Source organism: Hibiscus syriacus, unplaced genomic scaffold, assembly GCF_006381635.1.
Source record: "Hibiscus syriacus cultivar Baekdansim isolate YM2019G1 unplaced genomic scaffold, ASM638163v2 tig00112498_pilon, whole genome shotgun sequence".
In the NCBI taxonomy this organism is placed as follows: Eukaryota; Viridiplantae; Streptophyta; class Magnoliopsida; order Malvales; family Malvaceae; genus Hibiscus; species Hibiscus syriacus.
Genome location: NW_024063347.1, coordinates 1,374,325 through 1,391,626, shown reverse-complemented (window position 1 = coordinate 1,391,626; position 17,302 = coordinate 1,374,325). Strand labels below are relative to the sequence as shown.

At 33.4% G+C, this 17,302-nt stretch overlaps 1 protein-coding gene across 2 annotated transcripts; it reads right to left on the bottom strand.

Annotated features, from left to right (window-relative positions):
- Window positions 1-4,143: 4,143 nt before the first annotated feature.
- LOC120180471 (protein disulfide-isomerase-like) lies at window positions 4,144-8,314 on the bottom strand. Of its 2 annotated transcripts, none has more exons than XM_039185785.1 (11): window positions 8,074-8,314; window positions 7,342-7,372; window positions 6,957-7,244; window positions 6,683-6,871; window positions 6,437-6,562; window positions 6,000-6,137; window positions 5,785-5,904; window positions 5,466-5,583; window positions 4,942-5,054; window positions 4,405-4,599; window positions 4,144-4,334 (listed from the first exon to the last, which is right to left on the bottom strand). In XM_039185785.1, exons 1-10 carry the CDS (start codon window positions 8,247-8,249, stop codon window positions 4,411-4,413), a joined length of 1,488 nt encoding a protein of 495 aa, XP_039041716.1. In that variant the 5' UTR covers window positions 8,250-8,314; the 3' UTR covers window positions 4,144-4,334; window positions 4,405-4,410. The 2 variants fall into 2 exon arrangements, with proteins under 2 accessions (XP_039041716.1, XP_039041715.1); XM_039185784.1 differs by having other exon boundaries at window positions 4,144-4,319.
- Window positions 8,315-17,302: the final 8,988 nt, after the last annotated feature.

Below are 17,302 nucleotides of genomic sequence, written 5' to 3'. Positions count from 1 at the left end.
CCATTTGTTTACTCCCCTCCCGCACTTTCTACGAAGGAGGCAATGCATTAAATTAGAAATTCCCCTTTTCCATAATATTTTTTAATTTGTAGAATAAATATTTTTAAACGTTCTAAAAAATATCCTTTATTTTATTATTAACTTTTTTATTAAATTAATATAATTAATGTAATGATATTAACTCGATTAAAAAACAAATATTTAAAATTTAATAGTAAGAAATAAGCAGAAAATAAGTTCTCAATCCTATTCCCTTTCACGATTGCGCCATAAGTTCATGACACTTCATAAATAGGTCTTTTTCCTACAATTGTATCAAAGCGAGATGAACATAAAAATAAAACATCTCATACATTTTAAAATTTGATAATTATAACAAAACTCAGTGTAACTTAAATCATTTACGTCTCAATATCATTTTATTATAAATCAGTGACAAATCTATAATTTTTTTGAGGGCGGACACATGCATGTTAACAACATAAACTTTTTGAATGGAGTAGGCATAAACAAAATTTTAGGGTAAACACATTCAGTAAAATAAGTAACTAATCGAAGAAAATTCATATTTCAGAGTGGACACATGCCCACCCTGGATAAGCTATAAATCTACCACTGTTACGAACTATCAACGTACTTTCTATTTATAGAGTCAAATATTTGATCATAAAAAACCTTTATTCAATAAGTATATTTACTAAATAAATTTAATCATCAAATGATCTTCGACCAATAAAATTATAATAAAATATAATTTAATTTTTTATTAAAATTTGTGTCAATGTGTAACAATTAATACAAAAAATATATACGTTATTAATCCATTCACATTATTTATTAATAAAATCTATGTAATTTAATATAAAATAATTTCAATCATACACATCACAAGTATGATTAAATCTATTTTTTATAAGGCAGACAACTAAAATATAAAATACTTGAAATATAATAACATGTAGGAATGTATAGTTATAGATCAAAATGGAGAGAGAATCCATGTTGGGCAAAATATGATACTGCTTTTTGTGTCATAAGAGCAGCCAAAGTGTGAACAGACAATCACTAAACAATGTTGACTGTGCTGAACATTAAAAAAAAACAAAGCTCATAAACATTGCAAGGACATGATTTTTCTCTCTGTTCACAAAACATGATAATTTTTTCATGCCCACACAATCCTAATCCAATGTTGGATTACAATACTAAAACACAACCTGGTTTCCTATTGTTATACTTTTAGCGGCGTTTGGTTCACGTCATATTAGATTACCAGAGGAATAAAATGTCATTCTTCCGTTTGGTTAGCAAACATTCTCAACTCTCGATAATAAGTTATTCTCAACAGTGGTATTTTGGGGTATATTACTAGGAATGTGATTACCCCTTCTCTTAGGTATTGTTATATTCTCAGCGTTTTGAACTAAAATACCCTTAAACTTTTTTTCTCAAAAATATCCTTTTTCTGTAGTTGAATAAAAAAATTTACGAATGTTAAAAACAAATTTATCCTTAAACTATTATAGATTTAAAAAAAAAAGTTCATAATAGAATTTTATATGAAGTTAAGAGGTTAAAATAAAATGTTATTATTTCATCAAACCTATTTATCTTTTCAATTTTGTAAAAAAATATATAAATTTTATGAATTTAAAATTTTTAAAGAAAATATATAAATTAAGTATAGTAAAATTATAGTAGATTTTGACTTGTTAAAAAACAAATATATAATAAGGACAATTTGGTAAAATATACATTCAAATAATATTTTATTCGTTTAACCAAACATTGTAATCTTACATTCCGTGAACCAAACACACCCTTAAAGTATTTTTTTAAAAAATTTCCTCGAACGTTTTACTAGTTTATATCCCTTGAACATATATTTGACAAATTATATCACACTTACAAGTCTTTTAATATGTATACATGATGCGTCATAATAAAACTTAAAATCTAACCGCTATATCCACCTAATCATATATGCCTAAAAACCAGTTATCATGATCATACGACTGACACACACATTAAAAGTTACTATAAATAACTTCAGTTGTTATTGAAAAAAATGGATAAATCGTCTGTAATCGATTGACTCACTCCTCCTTCATGATAATTCTTTTTCTCCCTCATTCTAATATCGATCAACACCATGAACCAAATGATCTTAGTGATTAAGGGACTCGTTATTCTCCCTATAGGTCAAGGGTTCGAGCACCAACAAGAACATGAGCATTCATAATTAATTGGTTGAGAGTTTTTAAATAGATACTGTTTTGTATTTACTCAAATATATAAAATAATAATAATAATAATAATATCGTTCAACAATCATTCTTTCACCTGACATGACTTTAATTTAAATAATTATATTTTTAAATTATTGAAACAAATGGAATCGAAATAAGATATTATATAATATTAAAACCATAGTTTTAAGGGAATATTATAGTTGGTGTCGGTCCTACCAATGGCAGGAGACAAAGTGCAAGGGGAAGGGACCCTAAACATTTTGGGGATGGAATTGAAACGTCAACAAGGTGCGGTGAACATATTACATAAGCTCTTTTGCGGCCTTTTCCGAGGATGACTTGTATTGTAATGAACACGCGATTTTCTTCCATGGACCCAATTCAAACTTAATTCCATTCATTCACGTTTAAATCATTTTATTCTAGTCCGAATCAAATTATTTCGATAGTAAAAAATTATTATTATTCTTTGAAGTTTCGAATTTTAGCACTATAAATATCAGTGATGTTAGTCTTCAATGTCAAATAGTTTAGAATTTTTTTCAAACATATATTATATTTTATTTAGATTAATAAAAAAGTGTTATTCTGTTATGTGTAATTTTATATAATTTAAACTTAATTTACTATTTTATATCTAAATTTTTCATTTTTTATGAATGCGGTTTTATATTTTTTAAACTAATTTAGTATGTATTTTCGGTAAATATCACACATTTGGTATCTAAAATTTTCATTCTTATAAATATGGTGAATGTGTTTTCATTTTTCCCCCAACTTGGTAGTTATATCTATTCAGAAAAAAAACTTAGGTAGTTATATTTTTTAGACATTATGCATTTGTTACCAATTGTTTTATGTAATATTGGACAAATTAAAATATTAAATATGTAATGTCTAAAAAATAAAAGTATTAAATTGATAAAAAGGAAAGCATATGTACCACATTTGTAAAAGTGAAAGATTCAAAATTCAAAATTCAAAATTCAAAATGATTTTAAAAAATATGTATAAAAATGATAAATTCAAATACTAATTGATATATTAAATTTATAATTAATATTCAACAAGTTCAAGATTTTAAGAATATAATATATAAAAAAGGGAAAAACGTGACAAGCAACCAAAGACAGCACGTAAAGATAATGAAGTGTCTAAGATAGAACAAATAATTGAACTATCCGTTTCCATTTACAACGTGGCAACAAAGAATAGACCAAGTTTCTAACCAATGATTGATTAACACCCATTACATGAACCTGAAGAATAGCATCAAAGAACCATTGCTAGATACAGAGGAGTTACTTGTTACAGCTGGAAGCTGTGGTAATGATGATGATAATGGAAACCTGAAGGAGATAAGAGAGCATTTAAAATAATATTCTGAATTATCTGTAGATAAAGACTTTTAGCAGAAACAGTAGCAGCTTTTTGCAAAACAAAGAAACACAGAAAAGAAAATAAGACAGATTTGTAGTAGGGGGGGAAATTGTTAAGGTGGAGTTTGAGAAGCTTGGATGCCTCTTCCAGTTCTGGAGTTTATATATATATATATGTTTGGCATTTTGAAGCTTAACCCCGAATATAATAATATAAAATTTTAAAATTATTTTAAAATTTTATTAACTAAGGTTTTTTTTGCCTTTTCAGTTCCTAAGATTTTACCTTGACCAATTCGGATTGACCCGGGTCGCACACTTTACTTTGATGGATGAGTCTCCTAGTAGAAATTTTCTATGTACACAAAGGCTCAAATTCGAAACTTACTAAAACGATATCAAAGTAAGAGTATTACTGTTACTGTTACAAAACTATTATAAAATCTTCTAAAACTTCTAGATTTTGCTCATATATATATATATATATATATATATATATATATAAGAAAAACAGAAGGGAAAATAAATCAAAATATCCTCTCTAGATTTTGCTCGGATGTTACTGTTACAAAACTATTATAACATCGTCTTCTAAAACTTCTAAAAAAAAGTAAAATACATCCTGCATTATTCATATATAGTTCTCGTATTTAACTTGCAATCTATCGTTATTGTTTGTTTTCCAGTCCTGCAACAAAGAAAACTAAAATAAAAAAATAAGGGTATTTAAATTTCGAAATACAATTTATTAAGGAAATTGTAGGAGAACTTACCTCTCTTCAGAGCTCGTCTTTTACCGACTCTTGATGAACAGTATTGTCCCTGTTATTTTCTATGAAGTCAATGATGTCTTCCTTGGTCCTATCACCTTCATATGTGGCTATGTTTCCGTCTGCCGATCTAAAGTAAACGGTTGGGTAACCTTTAACATCAAAGTTTGGATCCTCGATATCGTTTGCAGTTGCATCCTGCAAATAAAAATCACAAGAGTGCAGGTTCCAGCAATGAGGAATGTTGTGTACAATAGATATTCACATAATGATTCTAGAAAGGTTGCCTGATACCGTGTAAAATCAGTGTAAATGGCACAATAGAACCAACCGAAGTTATAGGTGTGATGGGGTTCCTATTCTACCAACAAAGACCCTCTTGCTGTATGACATTTTTATTATTCTCTCTGACTAAATCAAAGTAATGCTAGCAACTTCGTCTAATCAAATAGATCGAAACAGACACCAAAACCTCGCAAGTTGAGAAATATTTTGTTACAGAAACCAAAACCATCAAAATCAACAAGTATAAAAACTCACGAGTTTTGCAATCAAAACATTAGCATCTTTCTCATAGTGGACAGCAACTTCATCCAAGATTGGTGCCAATTTCTGACAATGTCCACACCAGGGAGCATAAAATTCGAGCAAAACTGTAGAAAGAAAAGCCTGATGTCATTGTAAAATTCCCAAAGTGATGGTTACAGAAATAGAATTATCAAAACATTGAAAATCTAAAAAGCAAACGGTTGTAAAGCACTTGAAGATTCCACCTAACTCCAAACACAGAATATTTACAAGGTATCCCCCAAATTGAAATAATATAAACCTATCGTAAGGGTATCAACAGATGTTAAATAGAAGGGTACATTGATTATTGGAGTATTAACAAGCTATATCACCATAGATCAACCCAGTCCAAATTCAAAGTTTCATACCAATGGAATAAAACAGTACATGTCGATTCTGCTCCAACAATTTGCAATGGCAGATAATAAACACAAGTGACTACCGATATAGCAAAAGGGGGAAGAAAATCATCAAGCAAAGTAACAAACACGCACCATTTCTCCCTGATTTGAAAACCATGTCTTCAAGGGTATCCGCAACCACCACTTTCACAGGTTCGCTATTCTCCGCAGGAATAGGTTCAGATTTTACATATGGTGGAACTTTTCCTTCCTACAAAATGGTACTTCAGTCAAATAAAAAAGTGAACACTCATGAATAGTACATAACTCTCAGCTAGATATCATATCACTAAAACCATGACCTGAACAAGTACTCTCATCAGTGTTTACAATTCTACCACGTTTATCGTGGCAAGAAAGGGAAAGTTTTATCATCTATTCCCAAAAAATTACATAAAAGTGCAGAAATCACCTTGTAATCCTTTAACCATGTTGCAATTTGACCAGCCTCCACGTTTGCCTTCAAATACTTCTTCCCATCCTTATTCAGAATGATGATGAGAGGGACTTGGCTTTCTTTAACTCCAAAATACTGTTTTCCGGTCAACAAAAAAATTTAACTATAATAAGAAATAGACTTAATTAGAAAATCAAGAAACTTACTGTCACACTAGAGTAGATGCTAACCTGGAAGGCAGCTTGACTGGCCTCAAGATCTCCCAAAAGGAAGCTAATGCCCTGTCCTTTGTATTGCTCAACAACTTCACGATATTTAGATTGTAAAGAATCAACAACTTCACTGCTCAAGTTTGTGAACAACATAACCTACCCTATTCAAAAATCCCATTAGAAGATGAACTCAAAGGAGGTATGGAACAAACTATTATACTTTATTACATTCAAAACAAAATGATATTAGAATGAAGAGCAAGCAGATAAAGAACTCAATGATACAGTCCAAAGTGCATTAGAGGGGAATCAAGATGAATGTATCAGTGGTTTAACTAGAAACAGGACAAAAGTTGGGAATAGAACCAAATAAATACCAGCCACACGCTGTTTTTGTTCATTCTGTATAAGAACAAACTGGTAAAGAGAATGAAAATTCTGACTGTGTAATTTACCTTGTCATGGGGATTGTTATAGAATTTGATAACAAAGGGGTGGTTGCTTGGGTCACTGTTAAAGAGAGTCACAAGAGGAATGCTAGATTCTTCAACAAACTTCTCTAGAGCTTGCACATTAAAATCCTGCAAGGAAATAGCTTCTGTATAAATAGCTAATAGCAAATGGCACAAAGGTATCTAACATAAACACAAAAGAACTTGTATTTTAATGATGGTATAGAATAAAACAAGATTCCAGATTACCTTGAAGTCAACAAAGAGTTCATCAAAAGGCTTGAAAAGTCTGACCACAGGGCCAGTCACTGATGATTCCCCTCGGGGAAGGTATTTAGCATCAGAAATATGACCAAATTCATAGTCAGAACGCAATTTCTCAGCAAGAGCCATATAGTTCTCAAACTCTTCACCGGAGAACTTTGGAAAGGCCCCAACCTAAAAACAATTAGAGACAAATCAGCTAAATTTCACCATGAAAACCAAAGAATATAGAATGGCAAGGAATTATCAGAGAACTTACAATTACAATCTTCTTGTCACCAATAAAGTCACTGGCATCTACTGCAGACTTGATTTCAGTAGAAGCAGGACCACTTTGTTTCTTTAAATACTCCACAATACCATCAGCTTCACGTGGTCCTTTATATTCTTGAGCGTTCTTTCCTCCATTTCTCAAAATTTTAAGAGTCGGGAAACCCTTGACTTCATATTCATTAGCTAAATCTCTGTTTACTTCCTCACTGGCATCAACTTTAACTAGAGTGATCGGAGGATCATGTTTACTCAATATAGATGCTGCTTTCTCATACTATACAACAAGCAAAAGTTTTATTGGTATCAGACAACTGAGAGTATGAATTATCAATCAAAACTGAATACTTTGTGGAAAATCTTATTTCGTTTACCTCTGGAGCAAGATTCTTACAGTGCCCACACCTTAAAGTAGATGTCAAAGGAGATTATTTAGTGCGGGGAAGGTAAGCAAAGACTAAAAACGCATATATTAAGGAAAGATTCACAATGAGATAATAATTTAAGAAAACAAAAGGAATTGTAAATCATAAACAGAGAAATGAAGTTAAATCTCTCAAGATAGATCAAAAGTATCGGACAGGGGTACTTCAGGGAAAATAACAGTCCGAGCGACATAGATCGAAAGTGTTAAATCAGAAAAAATAATTTCAAATCTTATTCCAAGTATAAGGATAGAATAAACAAGAATTTCTCGCTCCTTCAAAAGGAATATGATTCTGCTTTGGCTCTCAATAAGAGAATCTATTTCAATAACTTCCACACAAACAAATGACAAATTGCAAACTACAAATTCATAGTTTCATTAAAAACTGCTACTTTCAATCAAACAATCAGAACATTGATCACCGATCTTAATTCTTAACCGGTCGAATCAAAAAATTTCCCAGGAAAAATAGCAACCGAATACTAAATCGTAAAAGGCACTAAAATCCTCAAAAAAAGTTATAATTTATACAGCATTGACTTTTCAGCAATTTATTAGATCAGATTTCTTAAAATCCAAAATCGGCTACTAAACTCATAGCATATACTTTGAAAAATGAACGTCTTTAACAACATGCAAAGCGAAATTAAAGAGAAAAACGGAATATAGAACAGTTTACCAGGGAGCATAAAACTCGACGACAATGAAATCGTGCTTACTAACAGTGTCAGAGAAATTAGAATGATCCAAAGTCAAAACAAACTCTTTTGATTCGCCGTTTTCTTCAGCTGATATCGTCGTGAGAGAGCATGCTAGTACGAACAAAGCAACCCAAACGGAAACAGTTTTCGCCATTACCGGAGCTCCCTCTCTGTTTTTCTCACTTATTATGGGTTTTCTTCTTTTCGTATCTTAGATTTATAGGGTTTTTTTTGGGTAGTGATAGAGATGTTAGATAGTGAAGGAGACAAAAACAGGATTCATATAGTTCACGCTCTCGAGTAGGCTACGATTATCTACTCGCTTCACATGTTGTTGATATCAACGTGGAAGATAACCATTGGATATGATTCGTTGGAAAAAAAATAAAAAAAATAAAGTATATCTAATTGTTAGGCGATTTTCCCCAAAATTCACCCTACACCTATATATTTTCATGTCAGACACCGTTCAAGTTATATTTCTCGATCTATCACTCTTTTGCAGGAAAGTGCCCCATGCACCGTGCTTTAGACTGATTTGACGTCACGTGGGGTAAGGTGTGCCCATACAGCGCACTTTGTTAAACATGTAAAAAATTCGAGTGCTAATTGTATAAATATTTTTAAATTGGTATCTAATATGTAATTAATTTCTGTTAGAGTAATGTAACATCTTAAACAACGAGTTAGTGATTAAATTGTAAAAATTCAGAAATTGGTGATTAAGGTATAATAATTGAATAGTTTAAAAATGATTGTTAGTAAATATGAAATGAATTAAAGGACAAAATGGTCATTTGTAAAGAAAAATAATTAAAAATTTGGATGGGTTTATATTAACCCACGTTGAAGAGAATTGAAGGCAAAAATTGGTTCCAAGTTCTATTTATCTTCTTGTTTGCCTCTTCTTCACGGTGGCTTTGGGCTACAAGGTAGGTTGGATTTTTATGGTTAATTTCTGGAATTTTAAAGAGAGTTTTGATTGTTTAGATGTTATATAAGCTAAAGGAAAGCTTATATTACATTAAAACAACAAGATAAATGTTTTAGAGATAGATTTGAAAAATGGGGTTTTAGATGAAATTTTGATATGGATGAGTTTTTGAAGTTTAAATAAGATTTCTGACTTGTCAATAGGTTAATTAAGGAATATGGAGTGTTAGAATTGATTAATAACATGTTTGAAATTTGGGTATGATTATTAGTTTTAAGAATTTGAATGAAGTATTGGAAATAATAAAGTGTTGAAATGATAGAAGTTATTTAATATGGTTGTAGTTAAGTTTGGTGGTATGAAAGGAACTTTGTATTAGAAAATTTAGTGAAGAGTTGATGATTTTCGGGTTTGAACAGTAAAATTTACAGATTATGCAGAGGGAATCGATTTCCCCTAAAGGAAAAGGTTGAAGCTTGGTTTATTAAATTAGTCTAAGTTGTTAGTATCAAATTACAAGGGTTAGGCTTTTGATAACCATCTTGAAAAATTATGTTTATGTAAATATAAAACGTAATCCTATTCCGGAACAATCGAAGGGTTAGGATTGAATCAACAAAAGCGAGGCCAAGGTGAGTGCATATTATAAGTATAGTGAAATGGAATAAGACTTGTGATAAGTCTAATTCCTATGTTGATTTTTATAGTACAATAGTTATGAACATGCATACATGATAATTATTATGATACATGCATAAGGTATATATGTTCATATGATTTGATAAATGATATATGTGAATAGATTCAAATGCACATGTGATATGATAAGTGATATGAGCTATGTGATCACAAGAGAAATGACATGAGCACATGAACATATAAAACATAAGAATAATGCACATAGTATACGATATGAGAGCTATAGGTATAGTTGGCATGCCAAGAGTTGAGGGTTTCATAGGTCTTTCGGAACATATTCACAGGTCCTTCGAGACAAATTTCATATGCCACTCAGTGGGACTTATACGAGCTGTGGTGACAACAATAGTGCACAACCTCAATGTACTCGAATACCTTGAGTTCTCAGTAATGTACATGGGCTTATAAAATGTTATTAAAGGTAATTGCATTATTATTGTTGTAGGTTACCATATTGAATTACATGTTATATGATTGAATGGATAGATTGCATGTTCATATTCATAAGGAATGTATCATTATTATATTTTATATGCCTCATTAAGTCTATGACTTAGCGTGTAAGTGATTTACACGTAGGTACCAAGAACCAAGAATAGCGGAAATAGGAGTGGCAAGAACAACAACACTGCTAGAAGATCATATCAGAAGTAACTAATAAAGTATGTATTTTGGTTGTATATAGTATGTTGGCATGTAAGAAATGTTTTAGTACGAACGTTCTGATCGACTTTTCTAATGTTTTAAACGTATTCATGTAAATATAAATGTATAGTAATTAACAATTAATTTTTTACGAGTTTTATGTAATTTTTACGAAATCAGTGTAGCAGTATTGTAGCAGTGCATCGATGCACAATTTGTATTCGAAGTTTTTATGTATCGGTGCTCTGTAGCAGTTTACTGTTCACGGTACTGTAGCAAGTTATTGTTCATATGTATTTTATTGTTCATAAAAGAAAAAAAAAATTCTTAAATTGGTTATAACGAATATAATTAAATAGTATATTATCGTATTTTATTAAAATAAGTTCAAATGTTTTGTTATTTTGTAAGGAAAAGTGTTTTAAAAAGGCAATGTGACATCTCAGACTCGTATTCGGGTCGGATACGGGTTGGGGTGTTACAAGTAATATATGTGTAAAAACGCCAACTTTATCTATTTTTTTTTGTGATATTATTTTTAACAACAGTTAATAATGTTTATTGACTTTTAAAATTAATTGTTTAAAAATATTAAAATAAATTTTAATTACAATTGGCCGTTTCTTGGGCCTTTTTTTCTCAAAAAATCACCAGTGACCGGTATATTTACCTATCTCACACCGGTCATACTATATTTCCGATCTAACACCCTTAGTAGTAAAGCGCGTCCCCTGAACCGTGATATATGTCGATTTGGCACCACGTGGGGTAAGGCGCGCCCCCTGCACTGCGCTATATGCTGACATGGGATACACGTGGGTATAGCGCATATCAGGGGTCGCGCCTTACCTGTATATCTGCCACGCGTCAGAAAGGTGCACCCTCTGCCCCGCGCTATATGTTTAATTACCCCCATACCCCGACGCTTCACACCCCAATCCTCCCTATAATTACCCCAATCCTCAATCACTTTCATCACACCAAATTCTCTCAACTTCTCTCAAATACTCTTACATTCTCTGTTTAAGGTATATTTTATTATATTTTTAATATTTTGTATTTAATTTATTTAAATATTTTAATTTATTTAATATTTTACTTATATAATTTTTTTTGCAAATATATAATGGAAGGCGGTCTACTTCGCTTGGATGGAAATCATATATCTCGACACTTTACTGATATGGTAACATTTTAACGTTTTAGTTTAATTTAAATTATTAGTAATAATTTGTTAATTTATTTAATGCATGATTATTAGATTAAGAATTAATTTTTGTAATTATTTATTTTTAGGAGAAGAACCGTGTATTAGATCCATTTATTAGGAACCTTAAGTTAGTGATGCTTAGCCGTGTCTTGCCATATTTAGTAGAGGCTGGATTTGGTTACATAGGTAGATATCAGGGTCACTGTAAGATAGAACCAGACCTTATCTCTGCCTTAGTAGAGCGGTGGAGGCCGGAGACCCATATATTTTATCTTCCGTGCGGAGAGTGCACGATTACACTTCAGGATGTTGCTATGCACTTGGGCCTTCCAATGGATAGGGATGTTATATCAGGGATCGTGCAGGGTTCCTGGACTACTTTGTGCAGGGAAAATCTAGGACGTGTCCCGGAAAGTTTTAACGGTGGTCGGATACCGTTAGATTGGTTAGATGCCAATTTTCGGGAGTTGAGGGAAGACGCGTCTGAGGATGAAGTTAAAATGTATGCACGTGCATGCATACTGCAGCTGATAGGAGGGTTGTTGATGCCGGACATATCGCGCAACCAAGTTCACTGCATGTGGTTGCGATATCTGAGCGACTTTCATCTGGCCGGATCATTCAGTTGGGGCTCGGCAGTTTTGGCTTCGCTGTACAGGGAGATGTGTCGAGCCATTGACTACAGGAGTAATGCTATAGGCGAATGTCTCCTGTTGCTGCAGTATTGGCCATGGTATCGATTGCCCTTTTTATATCCCGTTGTGAAGAACCCATTCGTATTTCCACTACTCCTGAGGTAATTATAAAACTGATTTCGTATATTAATAATTTTATAAAGCGTATAATAAATTTTTTTCCTTCAATAGGTGGTCTTCAAATAGGAAAAATCATCAAGAGCTACCTGATGATTTAGAAAAAAATAGGGTGCTAATCGATCAAAAGGTTGCCACACAGGTATGAATTTTAATGTTTAAAAATCGATTTTAGATTATAGTTATATAATTAGATTATTCTTTTGATAAAAATTATATATATTTGTTTTAGTTTGAATGGGTGTCATATTCTACTGATGATGTGAGGGTGGTGATCCATCTGAGTTGAGGAGGGGCCTATTAGATATTTGGATGGCGATGGTCCCCTTGAACTGTTATGCGACCGTCGAATGGCACTCCACTGATCGCTTGCTCCGACAATTTGGTTCTTTTCAACCAATTCCGGAAGCACCTCGTAATATGGACGAGTTGTATAGTACAGATAGACGCTGCAAGATAGATACATATTGGCTGGTGAGACATCATGAGTGGATCGTGTTGTGGGAGGATCGACATCGGCGCCTTTCCCGTAGAGAGCCCATTTTTGATGACCTCTTAATGATTGCTAACGGTTATTATGAGTGGTTCAACAGTAACGAGAAATCGTTTCTGCTTCCCGAGGATGCACGAGGCCAGACATTTTCGCGACGTCGACAGAGACGTTCACTAACACAGCACCATCGTCCCTCGACTCGTGGACGGAGAGCAGGTGCTTCCGGTTCATCCTCAGCTGCACCAGCAGGACCTTCACAGCAGCCACCGTATCCAGCGACTTTCCATTACCAGATGCTGCCGTCACCTTCACCTGGTTTTATAACCCTCCCGCCGCCACCGTCACAGATGACCCCTACTGGAGGCTATTATGGGTCTATGTTTGCAGATCCGACTTGGGGTTCATATGCTGGATATTTGGCAGGTTCAGCCTCATCACCCATAGCTGCAGCACAGACACCTCCTGTACAGTTTTCACGCATAACGATGTATGGGTTTTATTAGTTTTCCCAGTTTTCGCAGGCTGATGGGATAGTCAGTAATACACCTCCAGGGTCCTTATTCTATGGAGGTGCTTCATCGTCATTAGCTCATCATCAACCTAATGTACCTACTCAGGAGGAGGAGGAGGAGGACAACGATGATGGTGATGATGATGATGACAGGGAGGAGTCACAACCAGTGATACGAAAAATCCTCCTCGAGACCGATAGCCACTGCCCTGCTGAACATATTCGCGTCACATGCATCGATAGATTTTGTTTTTTATTATATTTGTATTTAGTTTATTGGATTTTTTAATTGTAATTTTTTATTATTTCTCATTTAATACTTACTTTATTTTGTTAAATTTGTTGGACTTTTTTTTAATGTATTTCAGTTAATTTTGTTTATTACAATTTAATATCAGTTATTGTAATTTGGTTATCATTTACCATTTAATACTTATTGTAAGTTTGTTGCATTTAAAATTATTTTGAAATACCAAATTGTTATTAGTTTGATAAAATTTAATGATTGTGTTCGATAACTTTCTTAAGTTTGTCACTTATTATTTCTTTTATTATAATCACATATAACACAAACATCCAATCTCGTATTATTGTATCATTTTTTTAATCTTCATCAGCGATTATCGAATGACATTAACTTGAAGTAAATGCAAATTAAAGTACAAGAATTATTGTTTGATAAACAAATACATCATTTCCTCATCAATTGTTACTTGATGGCAAAAGAAGTGAACATGTTTTTCTAGTGTGTTTTGGGTTTCTACAATGCTCGCATCTTCTGTCTTGTTTAGATCTTTCTCGAATATCCATATCGTAATGAATTCGATTGGATTTTGGACGACCACGCTCCCTCAATAAACTCAAATTTGGTACAATCAGAAGCTAATCTTGAACCTCATTAGGGTCTTTGTCATTACCTATAGGGGGAACTCAAATTCGTATACCTTAAAAACTTCAGATAGTAGGTATATGGGATCCATAAAATGGTTATAGTCTTGACATGTATGTGAGCAAGCTGCTATCACATGAGAGCATGGATACTTCATAGCTAGAAAAAAACCCGCAGTCACACGTTATGTCTTAACGACACAACTTCAATCCCTTGAAGAGGCCGCGACAACTCTGTGACACAAAACATTTCATGCCTTCTAGAGAAGCTTGTTACAGACATTCCATTTGATGCAAATTTTTTTTGTAGATCTGCAACTAATCTAGGGTGATAGACATGACCACCTTGCATCCAGGTTTGAGCTTGTCCCCCGAGCTTCGCAAAAAGTGCCCCCAAACAAAAATATGTAGTATTTACCAAAGTCGCTACTAGTAAGTGACGTGCACCCTTTAAGGTTGAATTGATTGCCTCTGCCAAGTCGGTCGTCATGTCTCCATATCGATATCCACCATCATATGCATTCGTCCACATTTCTTTATCGATGAGGCTGATGTAATCGTATCCTTCCTCGTTATTCGCCCGCATATCTTGAAGCTTTGATTCAAACGTTCGAGGAAGTAGTTTGTAACCTGATCAAAAAATGTATAACTTACTAACTTGCTTTCTTTGCAAAATTAAAACGATCGAAATAAAACAAACTACATCAGTTTCACTTACCCATGCACACAATTAATTGACGCTCATCATTCTTCTTGTACCTTCCATGGTAGTTCGCAATAATGTGTCGTAGACAATACCTATATTGGACAAAGGGTGGTTGCCACATTGGACCCAAAGACTCCATTACTGCTTTGATCCCAGCTCCGCGATCTGAAATGACACATATGTTTTCCCTCGTGATAACATGTGCACGTAAATTTCGAAGGAAAAAAGCCCAAGAATCTGTATCTTCTCCTTCGACAAGAGCAAAAGCAACTGGAAGAATGTTGCGATTGCCATATTGGACAAATGCCAATAATAAAAATTGCTTGTATTTTCCATACAAGAAATTCTCGTCGATCTGAACCACAGGCTTGTAGTATTTGACAACATTAACGCACTGTGGGTAACTCCAAAAAACCTGGTAGAATTGGCATCTATCGCGAAGAACTCGATCATTATGGTATGCATAGGAGGTTTTGAAGTCCATAATTGTCTTAGGATTCAACGTCCGCACCAGCCTAAACCAACCTGGAAGTTCGTTGTAAGATGCATCCCATTCGCCATGAAGTTTGACAATGGCATTTTGTTTTGCCAACCAAGCTTTTTTTATAGGAGACAGTGTACCCATACTACGATTGTATAGCTAAAATCAACACTGCAATAGCTATATGAGAGCTTGTTTTTACCATGGGCATGATGGCTTGACATATCATTTCAGAGTCCAAGTTGGGATGATCTTGGTTGACCCCTCCAGCACAACATGTGTGAGGACCGTTGTATATTGTTAGTTCTTATATGTTGTTTTTCCTCTTCATTTTTGATACGCAAACCAACCAATTGCATCCATTTTCACGTCGAGCACAATAGCATACATATTTTTTGGTCGTGGATCGGTTGATTCTGGACTGAACAGAATTACGTATATTATATTTTTTTATAGCCATCACTGCTTCTTCTCTGCTTAAAAACTCCATGCCTAAAGATAACTCACCATTATTTATTGATGAGTAATATTCATAGTCACTGAGATGAGGCATATCCGCAAATTATGGCCCGTACATTGCACCATAATCAACTTCATACATGTGTGCAGGAGGGTAAGTTTGTGCCACATTTCCTGGAACTTCATCATCATTGGAGTTGAATTGTTGTGATTCTGGGTGAATGAATAGTCTAGTCTCAGCACCATCCGCACCAGGCTCACGAAGCGGTTCTTCTAGTGGAGATGATGGTTCCTCTATGCGCTCCAAATTTAGGTCGAAGAACCTACTACTTGCATGCCTTCCCCTTGAACTATAAGACATATCGACATTGAGATCGAAAAAGCTCGTAGTCGAATGCCTTCCCCTGGAGCTTGAAGCCATCGTGTCAAATAGAAACTGCACATATGGTTGCGTCGATGGCATCTCCATATTAAGGTCAAACAGATTTGCAGATGAATGCCTTCCCCTTGAACTGGACGCGATGTTGCCATACATGTTGTTCGTCGACTCACCTCGGTAAGGAGTTGCGGATGAATGTCTCCCCATTATGGCATTAAAATCATTACACATTATTGTCGTCGGGCTGTCAACTTGATCAACTTGTTCAACCAGCCTATACTAAGAGCTTAATGATTGACCCCAAACGGCACACACATGTATAAAATTTGCATACATCTCAATATGACGTCTGAATAATTACTTTTAGCTTCAACCATCATTTCAACATCATCATTGTTCAAAAGTTTGAACGTTGTATAAGTTAATGGCAACAATAATATTGGAAATCTGTACTGCAACGACGACATTCTTCTACTACTTCCAACATGAATCTTCCTCGAAATCTTCGTTATCAGTTCCTAAAGAGTTATGTTTCTCTTCAATGATATTTTAACACGCTCATTTGATACGAAAACAACGCCGGTTTCATCTTCTCGAATTTCACCATCATAATAAACAATAGCTGAAAGTCGCGTCATTCTTTTAGTTTAAAAATGCGACAATATTATATCAGCAAAAAAAAAACAACTGAAACAATGTTGATTAAATAAATAATATATAAACGAAAATATAACATAATAAAATTTTTACACATAAACGTAAATAATTTAAATAATATAATTTTATATTATTACCTGTACCGTAAAACTATTTCGACGTATATTCTCGCTTTCTAATTTTACAAACATAGAAATTAATTGACAACAATTAAAATAATATTTTTTTAAATAATCATAATAAACAATAAGTATAATAAAAAAGTTATCACAAAATTACCTTATAACGAAAAATCGCACGAACTTCTGAATCAAATATGAGACAATTGTCAGA